The following is a 19570-nucleotide window of genomic DNA, read 5'->3' as shown; positions in this document are numbered from 1 at the left end:
AATGCAGAAACAACGTGCCGTCTTACTCTCACCTTGCTTTACCGTGACAGATTAAATCGAAGGAAGCTGCCGACAACCCAAGTGCATAAAAATATTTGGCATAGGAACCACAAGGCACCCAGAGAATCGGTTTGTAAACCTGAAACCGTTACTTCATGCTCGTATACTGCGTAATCGTTTGGCGAGCAACACCCTTCTAATCTAATCAAGTGAGTATAGTTCCGCTTGTACGCGTCTTTCGAACTGGAATACTTGACGACTGGCTGGCGTCCTCTTGCACCGATAGTATGCAAGTCGTGATCAACCAGTTAATAAAACACGTCTCGATAGAATAAAACAGATAGTTTCGTCAGCTGCCAGGTGAGGGGTATCGACGCGACCCGCGTTCATACCTCCAGCCTGGCCTCCACCAGCCTGGCGCGTCGCTTCCAGGCTGGAAAAGCTTCCGGGGGTGACGGCTGGACGCGACGCGAAACACCCACGTGGCATCTTCCCTCTAGCCCAGCCATGCTATTAGGTATGAAAAAAAGTACACCCGCAACAAAGTGGTGCACTTTCCCTTCAACTTTGTGCGAGAGCCCCGCTATATTTTTCTTCCAAAGAGCGAGTGCTTTCTCAGTGCTTTGGTAAGTACAAGGTCTGTGGGAAAGAAAAATTTTATCGTTCGTGTTTGAAATAGAAAGTTTGTTCATAGGCCTGCGTTGTCAAAATTCTTTTAATTGAAAAAAAAATGAACAGCGCAGATGTTGACGAAGCAGAACCTCAGGAACAAATGAAAAGGGTAGTGACTGTTCTGCTAGTTTTGCTCCTGCCTCGTCTCTTTCGGCGTAGTTTTTTTATATGTAAATAATTTTTGTGAAGGAGAAAAGTCGGAACGTATGGAGAAATTCGTTGGGCTGTTCAAATTTTTCAGCTCCAAACACGTGACACCGACATATTCTTGTACGGCAAATTCCACTGTCTTATGCAGGCGAGAAGCTCTATATGTCTCGCTTGCTGGAATGGTAATGGCTCCTGGCGTCCCTTATGTTTCAATCAATTCTAAACCACTGCAGAGCACATGGGTTGACCCCAGGCCTGTGTTAGGATTCGCTTTTTCCGGGAAGTTACTACATCCAAGGAAGTTCATTTTCCTGTTCTCATTACCCTCAGAACAGTTCTCCCTAAGTGCAATTGCGGAGTGTTCGTCGATTATGAGTGGCCTCGCTTGGGCAGGATTCTGTACGGGTGCATCCTGGATGGGTAGTGCTACAGAACTCATCACTGCTCTTATTACGGTGGTTACTCACTTGTTGATGTCTTTAATGACGTGATGTTCCATCTCGATCTGCTCATCTGGCATAGCAGGAGGGTTCGGCTTTGTCGCCAAACCATTCATGCTGGAAGGTACACATCAACAGTGATATCAACATTTGGTAAGGTAATAATGTTTCATAAATTACGACTGATAAAATCCATTTTTTTGACGTGGTACGTTATCAAAACTTGCCAGTGGATTGTAATTCGACCAACGTGTTCAAATGACACGTAAAATGCAGATTTGTTAAGAAATTGTGTGAATATAATGAGTTTACTATGTCTATATGTTTGTTCTTGCTATCAGTATTCTGCCAGGCTAAGAGTAGGCTTACTTTTCTAAATAGGTGTCTTATTACAGTTCATTCATTGTCTTCACAATTTATTTTCGCCTTATTATACATGTTCTGAAATAAACCTGTATGTTGCTTCTTTATTTCACTGGCATTTGTGCACAAATCACAAAGTTCTTACTCCGTATTGTAGGTGTGCATGAGTACTTCAACAAAGGTCGAACTAGAGCTGGCAATATGTATAAGTAAATGCATTTTCTTTTCTGTTTCATCTTCCACAGAGAGACATTATTATACAAAAACTTGCCATGAACAAATAATCAAGTAATTAGAAACTTACTCGGACATGTGTACCAAATTCATCAGGGAATTGTTAATGCTGCATGGATCAGCAGATGACCTCTTCGAGTTCGCTTGCTTCTGCCTTGGGAAGAAACATTTACACTGAGTGTAAAAACTTCACGACATTTTCTTTCTCTAGTGTGATTGCGTATCAAAAGAAAGACTTATTGCACATGTACAGATGAGTCCACTGTTAAAGGGAACACCTGCGTAAGCAGCATGTCTAACGGAATCACAGAGGCTTAGATATGCATAAGACTGCTAGTGGCTAAACGTTCCGACTCCTCTTGAATGAATAGTGAGTTGCATGAAGATTGTTTCTTAATCCACTTGCTCTTAGAGGGCCAGGAATATTGATGGTGTGTATATGAGTGTTCTCCTTAACAGTACACCGTACTGTAGTTATCAAGTAATAACAAAGGTATGCCTACATCCTGTTCATCATGTAGGCCTCCTATATAAATGCTTGTGCAAGGTTGACAGCAAGAGGTAGGTCATTAGTTGTGACGTGGTTATTACTTTGAGCATGATGTAGCCTAGAGTATTGTGCACTATTCTTGAGGCCAGCCATATTGCCGACCTAATTCGCCTAGCGAAATCATAATTAAAAGTGCTGGCAATTTTTAAGTACGTTAGCTAACATTTGAGTGATGTGTGTGTACCATTAGGTTAATTTTATTAGAGAAAAGTAGTGCACTTACACTATCAAGTCAGTAAAATGCACGCGATTTTAAACATAGAAACTCTAACTGAAATTTTCAGTTTGTCTATTTGGTTGTGCGCTAAAATACTAGAAATATAAAAGACCGAAAAAATTTAAAAGCACACGCGAATGCCCTATTTTGCTGCAGACAGTATAACTGAAACAGCAGGTATTCTTTATTAAATGCTGAAGATTACTGTGTAATGGTTCTGTAACTTCATATTATATGTTATAACTGTCCAACGATAGAACTTTCATTTTTGAAATGCACGGCAGAAGCCACACTTTTTAAATTGTAAGCAGTGAAATTAGCGTCAGTGTAAAAAAGACAACCTGACGTTTATGTTTTACTGACACCTGAATCTTCTGTGGGGTTTGTCTTTTGACATGTTGCTTTACAACACCCACATGGCGGCCTACAACAAGTATCAACAAGGTGACAAGAGTATAAAGTTTGGCGTTTCGGTAATACATAACTAACAACGTAGCGGGTGAATATTGAGACACAAGACAAGAGAAGGGACAAAGGAGAGTGCTAAATTTCAACCAAAATTTACTCCTATGACCGTACATAAATATTCACACAAAATGCAAAAAAACAAACAAAACCATTGTTTTTGGCAATTGGGGGGTTTCAGCGCTGGGGGGTTTCAGCGCAACAAATAAAATTTTGTGGGAAGTTATCGGTCCTCTTTGTCCCTTCCGTTGTCTTTTGTATCAGTTGCAATGCGCTATGTTATTAGTTATCAACAAGGGTCAATCATTATCAACCAGTATCGAACAGTAGAAGACTTCTTTGCATTGATGTAGAGGATCCACATAGATTTTTATGGGGATGATACTTCGTTCACTTACCGTGCCATTCGCCGCCTGTGAATCACTATTACTGCGAGGATCGCAGCCATTATAATAACGGCTGTCAGAATTCCCCCTGCAATTGCTCCTGCAGAACTAGGCCCCTCTGGAAGTGCTAACATATAAAGAAAAATTGATGAGTCATTGCACTCTCTGAACGTGAATGACAAGCGAAGTTAGTCAGTTAACGAATGTATTTGTTTTATTTTTATTTATTCATGCATATATTTCCGCAATAATTCTCAATTTCCACAATGATTATTTGAAATTATTTGAACACAATTCGCATGGACAAACAAATAAAGCCTACGGTTTTATTATTAAATAATTAATTATTTGGCCTGTATGCTTCCATCTGGCCTATCCAAATTGAGTTTGCAAAGTTAAAATTCATGAATGGAAGTCTGTTTCCTTCCTTTTTGGTGTACGCAAATCAAGTTGCTTCTATCAAAATATTTAGGTATTTATCTAATATTTTTCTTTACATTAGTTTTTTTTTGGTCAAGCAGTCAATTATTTACTTATAGGCTACGTTACGACGTTACGATACGTTGATGTTTCTTTACTAGACTGAGGGTCTCAGTCACGCCAACCGATCTACCAAATGCTGGTGTAATTTATATCAATGAGCAACAAGCGATTGCCTCACCTGTAATGAAGACTATAGGGTAACTGGCACGACTACCCCCTTTTGTGTATCCGATAATGTACATTCTGAAAAAAAATTATAAAAATGTCGGGAAATCACTACTTATGTGATAATACATATTCGTTGCTAAAGCGACGTAAGCATATAGGTCTTGAAGTGTCTATATTAAAAAAAAGAACTATTTAGTTCTTGCTTTCAAGTACATAAATAACATAATATACTGCTATGTGTTCAAGCAAACCTAAAAAAAAAACGTTTTGTTTTTGTTTTGTTTGTTGATCCCAACAATCAAACGTTTTGTTTGTTGATCCCAACAATCACTTTTGTGAGTTACACGCATTGCGTTTTGAGCTCTACTATAATCCCCTAATTAAACTGAACCAGGTAGCCGTGAATACCGAACCCTTCAATGCACATACCAAGTGATTGTATATAACCTGGACTGATGCCTAAAAAAAATAATGCACACAAAAATTGTGGCTGCAACAGCTTTTCTGACTGCCACGTATCGAAGTGGTTCACCAACCCTCGATGTAGCTTTATTACAGAGGGGCGGGTGAAGCAATAAACGCACAACGCGGAGGAGGGTGGGAAAACAAAACGATAGGCGGCAGCTTCACCACACACTTAGTGCCCCTCTACACTCTAACTCATATCATTCATAAAGAGCTGGTTATAATTGCAAAAGGAGAGGGAAAAGGCATACGGGCCTCTATATATATATATATATATATATATATATATATATATATATATATATATATATATATATATATATATATATATATATATATATATATATATATATATATAAAAATATATATATATATATATATATATATATATATATATATATATATATATATATATATATATATATATATATATATATATATATATATATATCGCGATTTCGTAAGACATAATTAAGAGTATAATGATGTCTGACCAACCTTCCCAAGCTTGCCTATTTGTAGGTCTGCGAACAACTAACGAAACCAGCTTGCCTAGACTTCTAAAATACTTGATTTTCCTATTTTATATAAAAGCACTTTTTCTAAATACAAATACTTTCCTAGCAATACGGGTGTTTGGAGTCATTTATTTTGCCGAAATCATATCAAGGTTCTTGCGCTCACCGTGCTTTTATGCGATGCTCATTCTTTCTGTTTAGTTAGAGTTATCTGTTCTCTAGGAAGTTCGAGCAAGCCCATGCCAATTAGTTAGATAACTAAAAGTACATTTTTCGCATCTACTTACGCGTACTCTGTCCCGCCTCTAAGAGGCCCGTTGCAGGGTGTCACCCGGTCGTCCTCGCAAATTTCACTGCCAATGGTGCATATCATAGTCCCATCTCGGCCCTTAAGTGGTTCACAGTTCAGCGGATCCTCGCCATGATTCTCTGTGATGCCGTGAAACATTCATTTCATGCTTGATTAAAAATAGAGCAACAAAACAAAAAAGCAATGGACACATTGGTTTTCTAATCCGCTAGGTTCTTACGCTAGGTTCGACTGGAAAACAAAAAGCGGCATCATTATTCACGTCATGTCATTTTAACGCGAGTCAGTACCTACGCTGTGATAAGTTCACAAGTGCCAACATTCTACTCAACTTGGCATGCCTTCAGCCACTTGCCGGAGCCTAACTATTACATACAATTCGTTTTATGAACTTGCATTTTCTGAATAGAATGCATTAGCAATACTTGCAGTGGTGCCTGATCTGTGGTTGTAATTTATGGAACAACAAGCAACCTGCAGTTTTTGGAACGCGAAAAACTTTATGAGCCTGCCTTGTCATGCGTACATACATCTCGTGTGGCGCGAGAACACTCACAATATAGCGCTCAGTACAAAGCAAAAGAAGGCTCTAAATGCTGAATACCAAGTTCAAGTCAACAAAACACGTCCAAGTATATATAAATCACAGAAATACCAAGCATTGACTACAATTATTGCCTAAAAGTTGCTAAAATTTCCCCGGGAACATGCATCCGATTCCGGTGACGTGCAAGAGAAAAAAATGCTGTCTTTCCGGGAAATCCTACACGCTTAGCTGAGACGTTAACGTCATCACGACGTGCCCACTTGTAGGGTAGCAAACTGGCTTTTTTGATTGGGTTAACCTTCTTGCCTTACTTTCCTTACTTTGTCTACCATCACTCTTTCGTCTTGACGTCATGGACGCTTCTTTTTGACGTCATGGAGTAGCAAGAAGGTTACGAATGCGAAAATCTGGGTGCCATGATTTTCACCCCTCCCCCCATGTTTATCAGCAGTGAAGTTGCCATAATAATTTTCTTTATTTATTACAAAAAGCGTGACCTTACCACTACAAAACTCTATTTTGGTATGTTAGGTATGTACCTCCTTGTATTGGAGATCAAAATCAGTCCGGGGGTTTTCTCACACATCTAACAAATCTGACATACTATTTTTAGACAAATTTGAGTTGTAGCATTTATCTAACGACGCAGTTGAACGAAAGATTTACCCTTGAGGAAAGGGTTCCAACCCTGTGGCGTAATTCTGTGTGGTGGAGTAGGCTGATATCGGGAAACTTCTTTCCATGTGGTACCATTTTCAAGATCTTCATCTGCAAAGAAAAGTTCACAATATCATATATACATAGGCGCCCCAATATTTTGCCATAACTCTTGCATTGTTCGTTTCCAAAGACGCATCTAAAATATACCGAGTGTTCAATATACAATTTATTTTAACTTTAAATAAATCTACATTATTTAAAATGAAGAAATGAACTGAGTGAAAACATGCGCATTAGCCAATTCTTGTCAATTTAGCTGATGCATCTTGAATTCTGTTCATAACACATCCTGTCCTGCTGCAGTGCAAAAAGTAGAGGATAACGCAGAGGTCTTTTGAGGCAACTTCAGCCGTAAAATGATGTGTGATGGCTAGTCGATAGTTCTCATCTTTTGAAATGAATTAGCCTGGTACCACAGAAATGTAATAATCTTGTTAATAATACTAATAATATTATGTAGGGTTTTACGTCCCCAAAGAAATGATGTGATTATGACAGATGGCATAGTGGAGCACTCCAGGACTTTCGACCGCCTCGTATTCTTTAACACGCACTGACAACGCACAGTTCACAGGCCTTTTCCATTTTGCCTCCATCGAAATGTGACCGCGGCACCCACGATCGAGTCCATGACTTATGGGTCAGCTGCCGAGTACATTAATCACTGCTGCAGCAGTAGATCATGGCAATAGGCTAGAGTTTATCCCAAACATACGCCAGCATATATAGCGCACAACTAAGGTGGTATTAGTAATTGGGTGAATACTTCCCACAGAAATGCTACAGACACGTTTAATTACTAAACATATTGTTATGTTTACAAGATTGGTAATTCAGAGGCGATGTAACGGTCGACTCAAGGGTATACAATGAACACGCACCAGAGACCTCTTGCCACCAACCGAACGTCCTCTTCGTCTGGCACCACCCGGCTCCCCGATAAACAGATGCACATAACTAAATTGCATATGTGGTAACATTGCCCTCCGCGCAGACGAAACCCACTGGGCGAGTCAAAAAATCTCTCGAGGAATAAATCGCTTCAAATGCGTAACATGGGCAAGTTCAGTTTTTGCAGACCGTCGGCCGTTCAAATGAAAACGCGCTATGCGGTAAACTAAATCACTGATATGGTCTATAACAAGATAAAGTTCCGCATAGTGCGCTAGCAGTTTCTCGCTCAAACCACGTCTTCTAGTTGGTGTCCACAGTAATAATAGGTCACCGTGATTGTACGTCACGTGTCGGTGTCGGTGGTCAAAATGTGCCTTCGAGTGGTCTTGCGAAACAAGAGGGTGCAAATAAGCAAGGCGTCTGGCTTCTTCTGCCCGACAGATGATCTCGGATATGCAGGGATCATGGTGGTCCAAATACAGGAAGAGGGTACTCAGGGTATGACGAGGCGGTCCAGCATATAGAAGAAAGAAAGGACTGTAGCCGGTAGTTTCATGCTGTGCGGTGTTAAATTGCATAAGTGATATACGGTAGAATACTGTCCCAGTCCTTGTGATCTGATGCGACATACATAGACAGCATGTTCGTGAGAGTTCTGTTCGTTCGTTCAGTTAGACCGTTCGTTTGGGGATGGTATGGTGTAGAGTGTCAAAAGCTTGAAACGCAAATACGAAGCATCTCCTCCACCACGTCTGCTGTGAATTGTTGGCCACGGTTACTGATTACAATTTTGGGAGGTCCATGTCGTAGAATTACAAAGCGTTGCATGAAGAAAGACACATCGGCTGCAGTTGCCTATGGTATGGCAGCTGTCTCGCAGTATCGTGTTAAATGGTCGGTGCAGACGAATATTCAGCGATTTTCATCGGAAGACCGGGGAAAGGTTCAAGGAAAGGTTCAAGGTTCATTCGACTTGCTCGAATGGAGTTGTAGGGGGCGGCACCGATTGTATTCTTCCTGGATGAGCATTTGTTGGGCGCTTATGACGTTGGCACACGTGAGAGCTAGACAGGTATTATTCCGTCGTCTGGTGCATTTTCGGCCAGTAGAATCTTTCTTGAAGATGGCAAAGAGTTTTCGCTGTGCCTAGATGACCGAATGTTGGGTCATCAGCCGGTACAACTGCTGGGATCCCACCGACCAACTGGGAAATGTCGCGCTGTTTCTCGCGGAAAGCACCCTGATGTGGTACGAAAACCACGAAGATTCCTTAACAACGTGGGATCGTTTCACTGAAGAACTCAAGAAAGGCTTCGACGACTCTGATTCGAACAAGAAAAGCGTGGAGCGCACGTTGGCTCAAAGAGCTCAGACTCCTGTAGAAACGTGTACCACCTACATAGAAGAAATTCTGATGCCCTGCGAGATCATAGACCCGTATATGTCTGAAGAGGACATGGTCGGAGACATTCTGAAGGGCATAGCAGAAGACGTCTACAATTTGTATGGGCAGGGAAGACCTCACTTCCGTCTCCGCCGTCCAATGTCACTGCCGTAATATTGAGAAGCTGAAGACCCGTCGTATTGCCCGAAATTTGGTAAGCAGGCAAATGTGACAATGGTCACCAGCGTCAACGTGAGCCTGCCCGCCAACCTTGCCGCTACTATTCGGACAATAATACGTAAAGAGCTGCAGTGACAAGGCGGTTGGATTGACAGAATCATTCCTCACCCGCCTACCAGTTCACCCTACTACACGGCGGCACCATTTGCTCCTTTGCAACCTTCGGTATGTGTGACAGAGGTCAGTGAAACTAGAACTCCGTAGCCACATTGCAATCCATTCGTGGCCAACCAGCGATATGGCCAACGCATTCGTCACGGCCCCACCACACAGATGCCGGCAGCCCCCGCTCAGCAAGCTCGTCATCGACCCTTCATAGATAAGTGGTCTTAGCATTGATTCGGCGAGCGTCCTCTACCACTCTGCTACAACTGTGGCTTCGAAGGCCACATTGCCAGGTATTACAACTACCGGCCGCCGCCAAGGTGCGACCAATCACAGAGATATAACCGTTCTGGCGTTACACGAGCATTGACATTCCTGGGAAGCTCGTCTTACGAGATCCCGGGACCACTACGAAACCAATCTGCGGCCTCTGACCGCAGTGCGACACCACCGCCTGCCCCTCGCGGCAACCGATCACGGTCTCATCGGCGCCGCCACTCCTCGCCTCCTACGAAAAACTGGTCGGTGCGGCCGTTGGAGGCGAGGTCGCCAGACAGTGTTTGGTTTCAACAGAAATACCTTCTTTAGGTTACATGTTTAAAAATAAGGTTTGAGTGCTTTTCAATGATGTACCAACAATGGCGTTGGTGTACACGGGTGCAACCGTGTCAGTGATGAGTTCCGTTTTCACCCACCTCCTTTGACGAAAAAGTATGTTTTGTTGGGACTGTCCTGGTACGTTTTGTAGAGTGAGCGGAGATGTGTTACAACCTGTTGGTGTCTGCACTGTGACTGTTAGTTTGGCTTGTCTCAAGTTTGTTGCAGAGTTTGCTGTTCTCCCTCATACTACGCATAACGTCATTCTGGGACTCGATTTCTTGAAGCTATATGGTGCCACTGTCGATTGCCGCAACAGGACAATTTACAGGGGATTCCTATATTCCAGTAGCGTTTATGGAAAACTCGCCTAGTCAGGAAAGTGCTCTTTGCGTGTCTGTGGACACAACTGTGCCGCCATTGTCTGCAAAATGTGTCCCTGTTGTCTGTTCACCTGCAAGCGAGAAAACATTTGACGCAACCGTGGAGCCCGTGCATCTCAGTTACATAAAGAAGGCAGCTCTAATACCCTACTGCACGCTATCGGTTGCGCAAGGGCATACTGATTTATTGGTGATTAACTGCTATGATGAACCTACAGTGCTTCCGGAGGATCTGAAACTTGCAGAGACTCGTGAACAACAAGTATTCTCCTTTGCCACCCATGCAGAGAGCAGCGATTTCCTGGATAAGACCCATTGCGATAATCTACACACCAGGGACACCACCATTATGGCTATGATTGACAAGTTACCCAGCTTCTCCACCACTCTGTTACGTTTACGAGAGGGGTTTATTCAGAGGCGACGTAACGGTTGACTCTAGGGTATACATTGAGCGCGAACCAGAGACCTCTAAGCCACCAACCGAACGTCCTCTTCGTCTGGCACCACCCTGTTCCCCACTACACAGGTGTACATACCTGAATTGCATATGTGGTAACAATATATTGGTGAGCTATACTCTTGGCATCATATCGAACAGACCCTTTACCTTACTGGTAGATATCACAGGCCGACCTAACTTACGTTTAAAGTATATAAAAATAGTCTATTATTGGTGAGCAATGCACGATCACTTAAACCTCTGCGTTATATGGTGAAATATTAAACGCTGCAACGAATTACTATAAAAATGTCACAAGTTTGACTGGGCAAGAATACATAAACTCGTGACGGATGACCTGAGAGCAGACAAGCTGTCACACTGAACGGAGTCTGCGTAAGACATTGCACTTTTACGGAGTTACGGCACTGCGTGCTGTTCTTTTAAACAATATCGACTTGTGCTATTGTTCTTTCACTGAAATTGTGACCATGCGTTCAGCCAATTTTCTGCAAGGGCTTCTGAAGACCTACCAATGAGCTCTGGGGATCCGATGACCACATCGTAATGTCTTAATTCGCCATTCTTGTCATCGAACATGTCAACGAAAATCATGAACCTCTTTTGAGAGTCTGGCTCATCCGGCGATGGGCAGTCTGCGGCCACCAGTGACATGTTCTTCGGAGGAGGTGGATCTAAGGCGAAAACACAATCATATCTTTTTATTGGAAAACACAATGCACATGGTAAGTAAAAGCACAAGCAGAATAACAAAAAACACAATTAAATCCTTCTATTGGAAAACACACTGCACATGGTAAATAAAAGCACAAGCAAAATAACAAAAAAATGAAATTTCTCAGTACACTCTGTGAAAATATGAAGTAAAAACGGGAGTCCTTTTGCTATTAAGAAGCAATTGCATTTCTTGCTTAGTTGCAGTTGTTTTAAAAATTCGACCATCCCCACTTTCACCACTCTCCACTTTCCTTGACAGAAGGCTATGTGACGCTAGTAATGCTCCTGCCTTCGGCAGACTGTACAACGTTGAGCGATTTGGTGCACCACTGAATGCAGCAGATCAGGAACCGAGAGACAAAGAGGAAAAAAAAACAACTAGAGAACACAGTATATGAGTCCGTTATGTACCTTGAACGTGCATAAGTGTGGCTATAGTACAAGCAAGGACACGCAAGATAGGGGACCATTATTTACGTAACGTCAAATACACTTTGTTTTTGCTGGCTCCAACTGAAATCTATAGCCGCATGGTTGATCTCATTGGTACCACATACTCAAAAAATCACATCTAACCTTGCTGAGATTTCATAGATCATTCTCTATGTCCTGTGCCTCTCTCATTGGCCGGTAGCCTTTGCTAATGATATGTCCAGCTTCAGAATTGTCAAAAGTTTGTCCTTAGGAATAATATAATGACCTTAATACGACAAATAATAAGGTATTTTTTGATACAGGAGTTGCTTTAGGTGCATCCCGATTGTTATCTTCCAATTCAATCATGCTGCATATTTTGAACTAGAGTTAGTGTTCCGAACTAGACATTATTAAAAATTAATGTTGTGGGAGTGAGCAAAGTGCAAAAATGTTCCTAAAGACTTTTTAGCTATTTTAGCGCAAACCTTCATATAAAACTAATACAAGTTTTTGAGGAAGACAGGTTTACCCATTCAGGTACATTTACGACAAGGTGGCCTGCTCATAATATCCTCACCTTCCAAGTTTTTGAGCCCTAAACATTTTTAATAAAAATGGTAACACACAATTGTGGGAGTTAACCTTCTCTACCTATGTAGACTCTTACAAGCAGCGCCCTATCACGGCACCTTGGACATATTGGTACTCCTTTGAGGCATCGCCAATAAACAGCTTGTTCCACCCAACCTCCAAGCTCACTTTAAGGTAGTCTCCATAACCCGTAAACTTGAAACCTCGAATTCCTCACGGTATATGGGAGGTAGATTCAAGGATATCCGGAAAGGGCACACAAATAAGACGATCATAAAATGCGTTGTCACAGTGCTCTTCACAGGTAGTCGCAATAACGATGTAGTCGTGGTGGAAGACCAGTGTCCTTACGAAATCGCAACTGCATCAAACAACGGTTCCTCCATAGCGTAGATTTAAAATTCAAGAAACAACCATCACTTTGGCCATTGCCAACACCCACTACCAAAGACGTTCCCTAAACATCTTTACAGACTCTCAAGTGGCCCTTTTGGAAATGTTCCGAAAAGGCAAGCCAGTTGTGTGACCACTAACATTCTCCTCGCTGCACCAGGTCTCAAAGGTACTTTAGACACAGGGTTCCCCCAGGCAAAAGATAATGTAGGTGCCCTGTCACACAGGACATGAGAAGAAACAGGAGGTGTAGAGTGTGGCTTTAGGGTACACAACAGACTAGGTATCTCGTGACACTGCCTCAGAAAAGTCTATTTCGGTCTCTTATGAGTATGTGGTCATCCTGCTGCTGATGCTATCTACAGCCTCCCCACGAGGAACAAAGGAGGAATCCCTAAGCTGGCTTTCATTTCAGACAGGCACCTACCCGAACATCAATTTGCTCAATAAAATTTGCTCAAAGGAATACTCCTCGATTTGTCCAAGGTGATTTGCGAAAACAACACCAGGCACGCCTTTTGGACGTGCCGGCCCACCCAGGATTTGCCTCCCACAGACCACTCGAGAGTAAAGCGGTGAAAGAAGCTGCTCCTCACTGATAAGCTTGGTGATCAGATCAGTTTGATCGATGGTGAACGCAGGGCTATAAATGTCTTTGGTGCCGTAGAGGGAGGGTAGCCAGTAGTGTAAAATCGTACTTGCGGAACAACGTGGCCCTGCACCCCAAATGCTTTCTGTAAATATTTGCTTCGTTCAGTAGCTTTAAATAATGGTTCTTTATCGCTTGTCACCTTAGAAGTATAGAAGCAGTGAAAGGGCTAATGAATATAAAATGTGGCGATATATTACTTAACTGCTCACCTATCCATATAACGATGTGTTTTTTTCTCTTACGCAAATGCCGCAAAGTTCAGTAGAAGGACATAGACGGGTACCTCGAGGGTGTATGTCTTTTTTGCGTTATTTTGTGCACGTCGCACGAAATTCCACCTAAGACAATCAAGGGTTTCTGTGTACAAGGCTTTGTAATTAGCATGTATATAGCTACACGAAAAACACCATGGCTGAAAAACATCAGCTTATTACTGCAACAAAAAAATCGCCTTCTAACTTGCTTTAAAAATGCATTAACCACACGCAGCAAATACCACAGCTCATACATTTGCGCGCTTTCTTCGATAATTTTCACATGTCACAAGGCGCGGGCAAAACAGCAGCACTGTAGTTCGAGAACTATAACTTATGATTTTCCCTGAATGGTCCTGAAAAATGACTTGGCAAGTGAAGCGAGTTAGAGAACGGCGTATATTCATTTACACTAGAAGTCTGAGTGACAATTTTCGTGACGGCAGACCCTGCGTTTACGATGTTTATGATCACTCTGCTGCTATTGGATTTTAGCATGCATCGGCGGAAATTTTTGACTCGCATAACCATGAAAATAAGTCATAAATAAGCATTATTTCAAGGCTTCGTTATGAGGCGTATGTCTTCATAGCATATGTGGCATCGCACGAATATATATATATATATATACATATATATATATATATATATATATATATATATATATATATATATATATATATATATATATATATATATATATATATATATATACGCATCGTAATTTTCACGTTATTGAAAAATGAAGCCAAGCGAGCTAGCAGGAGCCGGAGATGCTTGTTCATTGAAAGTCGTCCTGCTGTTCACAAGGATGGATATTAAGACCCAAGTATGTCAACTCATCATCGTTACCACTTTCACACAGTTGTTTTATGATGCGTAGAGCCTGTAAATAGGCTAATGCCAGCCCACCAGTCACGGTAATGGGTGTGGATCATGGTGTGAAATTGAATGTATGCGTGAAACACGCTCGCTCAGATGCTGGCAGCAAAAAAAAAAAAAAACATGCTCGTATAAATAACTAATGGGCGTGGCTCCTGCAACGCCTGCTGGTAAAGTAATAACTCTCGCTGCTTTTGTCCCATTTGTCAAGTGTATATACAAGGAATGCGTGCAAGTCTCGGAAATTTTATTAGGAAAGTGCGTGTCAAAAGAAATGATTATGTATTCTGAGTGTTAATCATTTTTTTGGTAAAAATGTTCTGTATGGTGACCATCCGCAGGCGTTTCAAAATAGAAGTGAATAGTAGCTTAACAATTTACAAATTGAGCCACATGGTAATGGGCAACTGGATCTCCAAATACATATTTGCAGGTGTATACTAATCCTAGTGAGTGGTGCATGCATTGTATGTGCATGCATATAAGTATCTCTCTTGCCTTTCGTTGATTCGATCTTTCAAATTCACAACACATACAGAAAGGCTGTAAAAGTAGACTCAATTTGCTTTCGGAGTGTTTTAATGCTATATTTATGCATACTAAAATTTTCACTTGTTTACCAAAATCCCGAGCGTTTATTAATTGTGATTGTTTGAATACACTTCCTTGTGCATGTTGAATATATCTATTGAGCTTTTTCTCCCAAAGTGTTTGGTTTATTTGTTATCTGTCATGACTCATGAGAGGGTACGTTTTACTTTTGGCTGTATATATGTTTTGCCAATAGTTGTACTCCAAGTTAGCGTTTGTGAAAATTGGCTGCCATCCACCTAAATACCGTTTTATCTAAAATTTATTCGAAAAAAAGGCATCCAACAAACATTTTATAGAAAAACATGCACTAATAACCATTTCTCCGAGAGGCTTCCAAGTACGTGTATTCGAATATCGGCTTCTCATATCCAACCAGCCTCATGTAACCACTGAAACATAAAGAAGCGCATGAAATTTACAGATGAGCGGATAATTTATACAAAAGGAAAGTTTGTATTTTTGGCTTCAGTGAGGTACACGCAAAGTGCCTCAGTTGAGAACCACCTACAACTACGTTTGAAAGCCAAATACCAGCCTCTTCGGACGCTGAACTGCTGAATAGACAATGATTTCAATATATAAAGTCTACATTCACAAGACAGTTTACTGCGCGAATGAAAGTTGTGCAGCTAGAGGTGCCTAAGAAAGAAATGACAGAATATCCACGGGGTGAATTATGGAGAGTGGGGCGAAGCTGGGTCCGGACGCCACGGCCACGCTGCTTTGGCCTACCGTCCCCGTACGCCGGGATCTTGTCAGCGCCGCCGCACAGCCCCATGGCACGCCCCTGCCTCATGCGCTCGCACATCGGGGTTCCGTCTTCGAGCGCAAGCCACCTCCGCCTTGCGCGCACGCCGCTCTGCAGCCTTGTCCATCTGCCGACCTCCTAAACGCGATCCCGCGCCAAAATGGCGTCTATTTTACTACACCGCGTTCCCTAGCACACGGCGCCGCCAACGAACACGCGATCACCAACGTCTTCGTGTGACGTTGTTCCTATTTTCTCGCGCGATCGCACATCGGCGTTCTGTCTTCTAGCGCGAACTATCGCTGCCTTGCACATATCATACTTTTTATCGGAAAACCGTCAATCATTCGCTGGCCGCGTCTGTTCGTTGCCTCCCTGTCTGTGTGACGCACGGACGCACGGGTGGACGCATGGACGAACGCCGGGACGGGCCAATGCATGGAGGAACGCAGGGATGGATGCATTGCTGAACAGACGTGTGGATGGATGCGCGAGAGAACAGATAAATGCATGGATGGATGAACGAATGGACGCACGGATGGACGCACGGATGGATGGATGGACGCATGAATGAACGAATGGATGCACGGGTGGACGAGCAGGCGGACAGACGCAAGGACGAACGCAGGGACAGACACACGGAAGGATGAATGGACGAACTGATGGACGCACGGATTGACGTACAAGAGGACGGGCGGATGGACACATGGACGGACGGATGGATGCAAGGACGGATGCATGAATGGACGGACGCACAGATGAACAGATGGACGCATGGACGGACGAACAGACACGGATGGGCCGAAGCAAGCAGAAACGGACAGACTGACGGACGCTTCACCACCCTCCTCTTCATTCACTCCTTGAATATGCTGCAATTTTCACTACCGTATTTACGCGCGTAATGAACGCAGTCGCATATTAAACGCACCCCTAACTTCAGTAATCAAAATTTCAATTTTCCCCCAAGTAATAAACGCACCCCCTACATTCATCCGATGCAATCCCGCAAACCGACATCTGGTGCCTCCTCACCTGTTGGATCTCTTTCATTTTTTATTACTTTGCTAACCTCCCTCAACTCGGCTCGTTTCTAACAATTCTAACGGCGCCGTTACGGTCATCCTGCCAGGTTGCTATGACATTGGCAAAGTGCGTCGTAGAGTGGTAGCGCACGCTTTTGGGCGCCCCTTGAGATTACAGCCGATACCACTGTTGCGGTTAAACGATTGCGAGAAAAGATAGCCGCAAGACGGTTTTATAGCGCGTGGACTGCTCGGGGACAGTTTGCAGATGATAGCGCTATCAACCACCGAAGATTAGAAAAGTGCCATAAAGAAGTTGTTTTCAAACTGTGTACGCGTATGTAAATTGCGAAAGGCTAAGTGGCCTAACTTTTTTTTTGCATTGCCGCATTTGTCGCTCCTCCCAAAAAAGTTTTCATAAAATTTACTCCGCGTAAAAAACGCACCCCCCATGTTTAATCCAATTTTTTGAGAAAATAAGTGGGTTAATTACGCGAGTAAATACTGCATTTATCATACTTCAAGTGACGTCCTCTAGTATTGTACCATTCGCATTTTTCAGCGTATATGCATTTCATTATATGAACAAGTAATATCCTCTACGGCTAGTTCAAGAACTAACGAGAGCTAGCTACATACGATTGCGAAGGAACGCTCAGCCCATGCCTTAAGGAGCTTCGCTCCTGAAACGAGCTAATAACTAGGATAATAATTGAATTTTCATTCCATGCTTGATAAAGTTTGGAGGCGTCAATATCGCGAACAATATTGCAATCTAACTGAAAGCAGGTCTGAGAACGATGTTGCCCGATTGAGCACGCTGTTAGGAATATTAAGTATAAATGAGCAAGACTAACTCTCCTCGCGTTCGTAAATCAAGAAACCCAGTTTGTCCATTCCCATATGTTTGTCGAGCGCTAGTTTCTTTTCTTTAGCGAAAGCTGTATATGGCTAGGAGAAATGAGAAACAATTCGGCCTCGGTGTCACGAGTGATCTACATTGGCTGTGCAATCAATTACGCCGTTATCAGCGTCTTGCTATAGAGCGCGCGCGCAACTGGCTGCACTGTGAGTGACGTCGTCCATGTCGTCGCAGCCGTGACACCGAGAACACACGCTTCAGCTTCTACTGAGAGCTTCCACATGGCTCAGCCACGAATTCTAGGACCTCCCGAACAGCGGACAACTTCACAAGGGCGCCGACAGTGGAAATGTTAGAGAGGTCGCATTCGGCGGGCTGGTGCTGCAGCCCGGGCCCAAATAACAGGCCCGGCAGGTTAGCTGCCGGTAGCAAGTACCTATACATACAATGATTTGGCAGCCATTCAAGCAGCGCTCAATCGCGAACACAAATGTAAGCGCTGGTGGCCAGCGGATCCAACAAATCCCGCCGCCGAGTTAGTTTACGATGTCAAACGCTTGCAACAACGGTGCGCCGAACGAGCAGCGTTGTGGGCACAACAATGTCAGCGTGACGAGATTCTCCAGTGGCGCTTTGGCTTGGGATGCAAGGTCTTAGTGCGGCATGTGAATAAAACACTGTGGTAAACCCTAGCCAAACGTGTGTCTAAACCCGTTAAGAAACATGAACATGGAAACAATAATTGTGAGTGGCTTCAGTGCCTCGTCGGGTTGAACCCACAAATAAACACAGGGGCCACACGTTCGAGCTTCTGCTGGTTAACTATTTGTACTGAGTTCTACAGTGATGATTTTTTTTTTCTTTTGCACTACCCTTAGCTACGTTTATAGCGCTCGTGAAATAAGCCTCACTGGTGAGGCAGCTCCTGCATAATGAGTATAGTATGCTGCGCCCTCTCTCTGCGCTGTTTAGTGCAATATATATGTAAAAGATGTCTAAGCACCGTTATCATCATCAGCAGCAGCAGCCTCACTATGGCCTAAGCAGGGCAAAGTCCTCTCCCTTGATGTGCCAATCAAGCCAGTCTTCTGCTTTTCATTGTCATCAGCCCCCCTAACTTCCTGTCTCCACTTCGTACTTTTGCCTTCTCTGGGAATCTAGTCAGTACTCCCTGATGACCAGCGGTTACCCTGCCTACGTTCTACGTGCGCAGCCCACGTCCCCTTCTTCTTGATTTTGAATTTAATATTCTCAATTGTGGTTTGTTCCCTTACATGGTATGCCCTCTTCTTGTCTCTTAAGGTTACACCTATCATTTTCCTTTCTATCGCTCACTGGGTCGTCGTCGATTTAAGCTGAATATTTTGTGTAAGCCTCCAGGTTCCAAATTATTAGGTAAGTACCGCCGAGATGCAGCTATTTGTGGCTGATAACCCTTCATAATTTGATCTCCATAAACTGATACGCAATTCTTTCTCTGCATTTACGATAATTTACTTCTAAACCACCTAAGTAGAGAACATAACTTTGGCATATCCAGCATATCACTTCAACAATTACGTTTTTATAGTGTTTAAATAACGATGTGGCCTGTAGACTACCTTTTTTATGCCTGCATTGTAATCTTTCATGGTTTATTTTTTGAATGCTCATTGAAAAACACATTTAGTTTGCTTGTCCT

General features: G+C 42.8%; 1 protein-coding gene across 3 annotated transcripts in view; it reads right to left on the bottom strand.

Moving 5' to 3' along the window:
* LOC119165302 (receptor-type tyrosine-protein phosphatase H) overlaps window positions 1-19570 on the bottom strand; it is a 93169-nt gene that overhangs the window by 27073 nt on the left and 46526 nt on the right. For 2 of the 3 annotated variants that reach the window (XM_075871473.1, XM_075871474.1), the window contains 7 exons: window positions 11267-11428; window positions 6635-6736; window positions 5399-5540; window positions 4139-4203; window positions 3490-3604; window positions 1930-2013; window positions 1290-1379 (listed from right to left, as the gene is read on the bottom strand). In XM_075871473.1, the coding sequence (XP_075727588.1) occupies window positions 1290-1379; window positions 1930-2013; window positions 3490-3604; window positions 4139-4203; window positions 5399-5540; window positions 6635-6736; window positions 11267-11428 (760 nt within the window). The remainder of the gene's footprint in view (window positions 1-1289; window positions 1380-1929; window positions 2014-3489; window positions 3605-4138; window positions 4204-5398; window positions 5541-6634; window positions 6737-11266; window positions 11429-19570) is intronic. The other variant, XR_012885548.1, reaches the window with a different exon arrangement.

The sequence above is a fragment of the Rhipicephalus microplus genome, chromosome 8 (genome assembly GCF_043290135.1).
Source record: "Rhipicephalus microplus isolate Deutch F79 chromosome 8, USDA_Rmic, whole genome shotgun sequence".
In the NCBI taxonomy this organism is placed as follows: Eukaryota; Metazoa; Arthropoda; class Arachnida; order Ixodida; family Ixodidae; genus Rhipicephalus; species Rhipicephalus microplus.
This window is presented reverse-complemented; position numbering and strand designations above follow the sequence as displayed.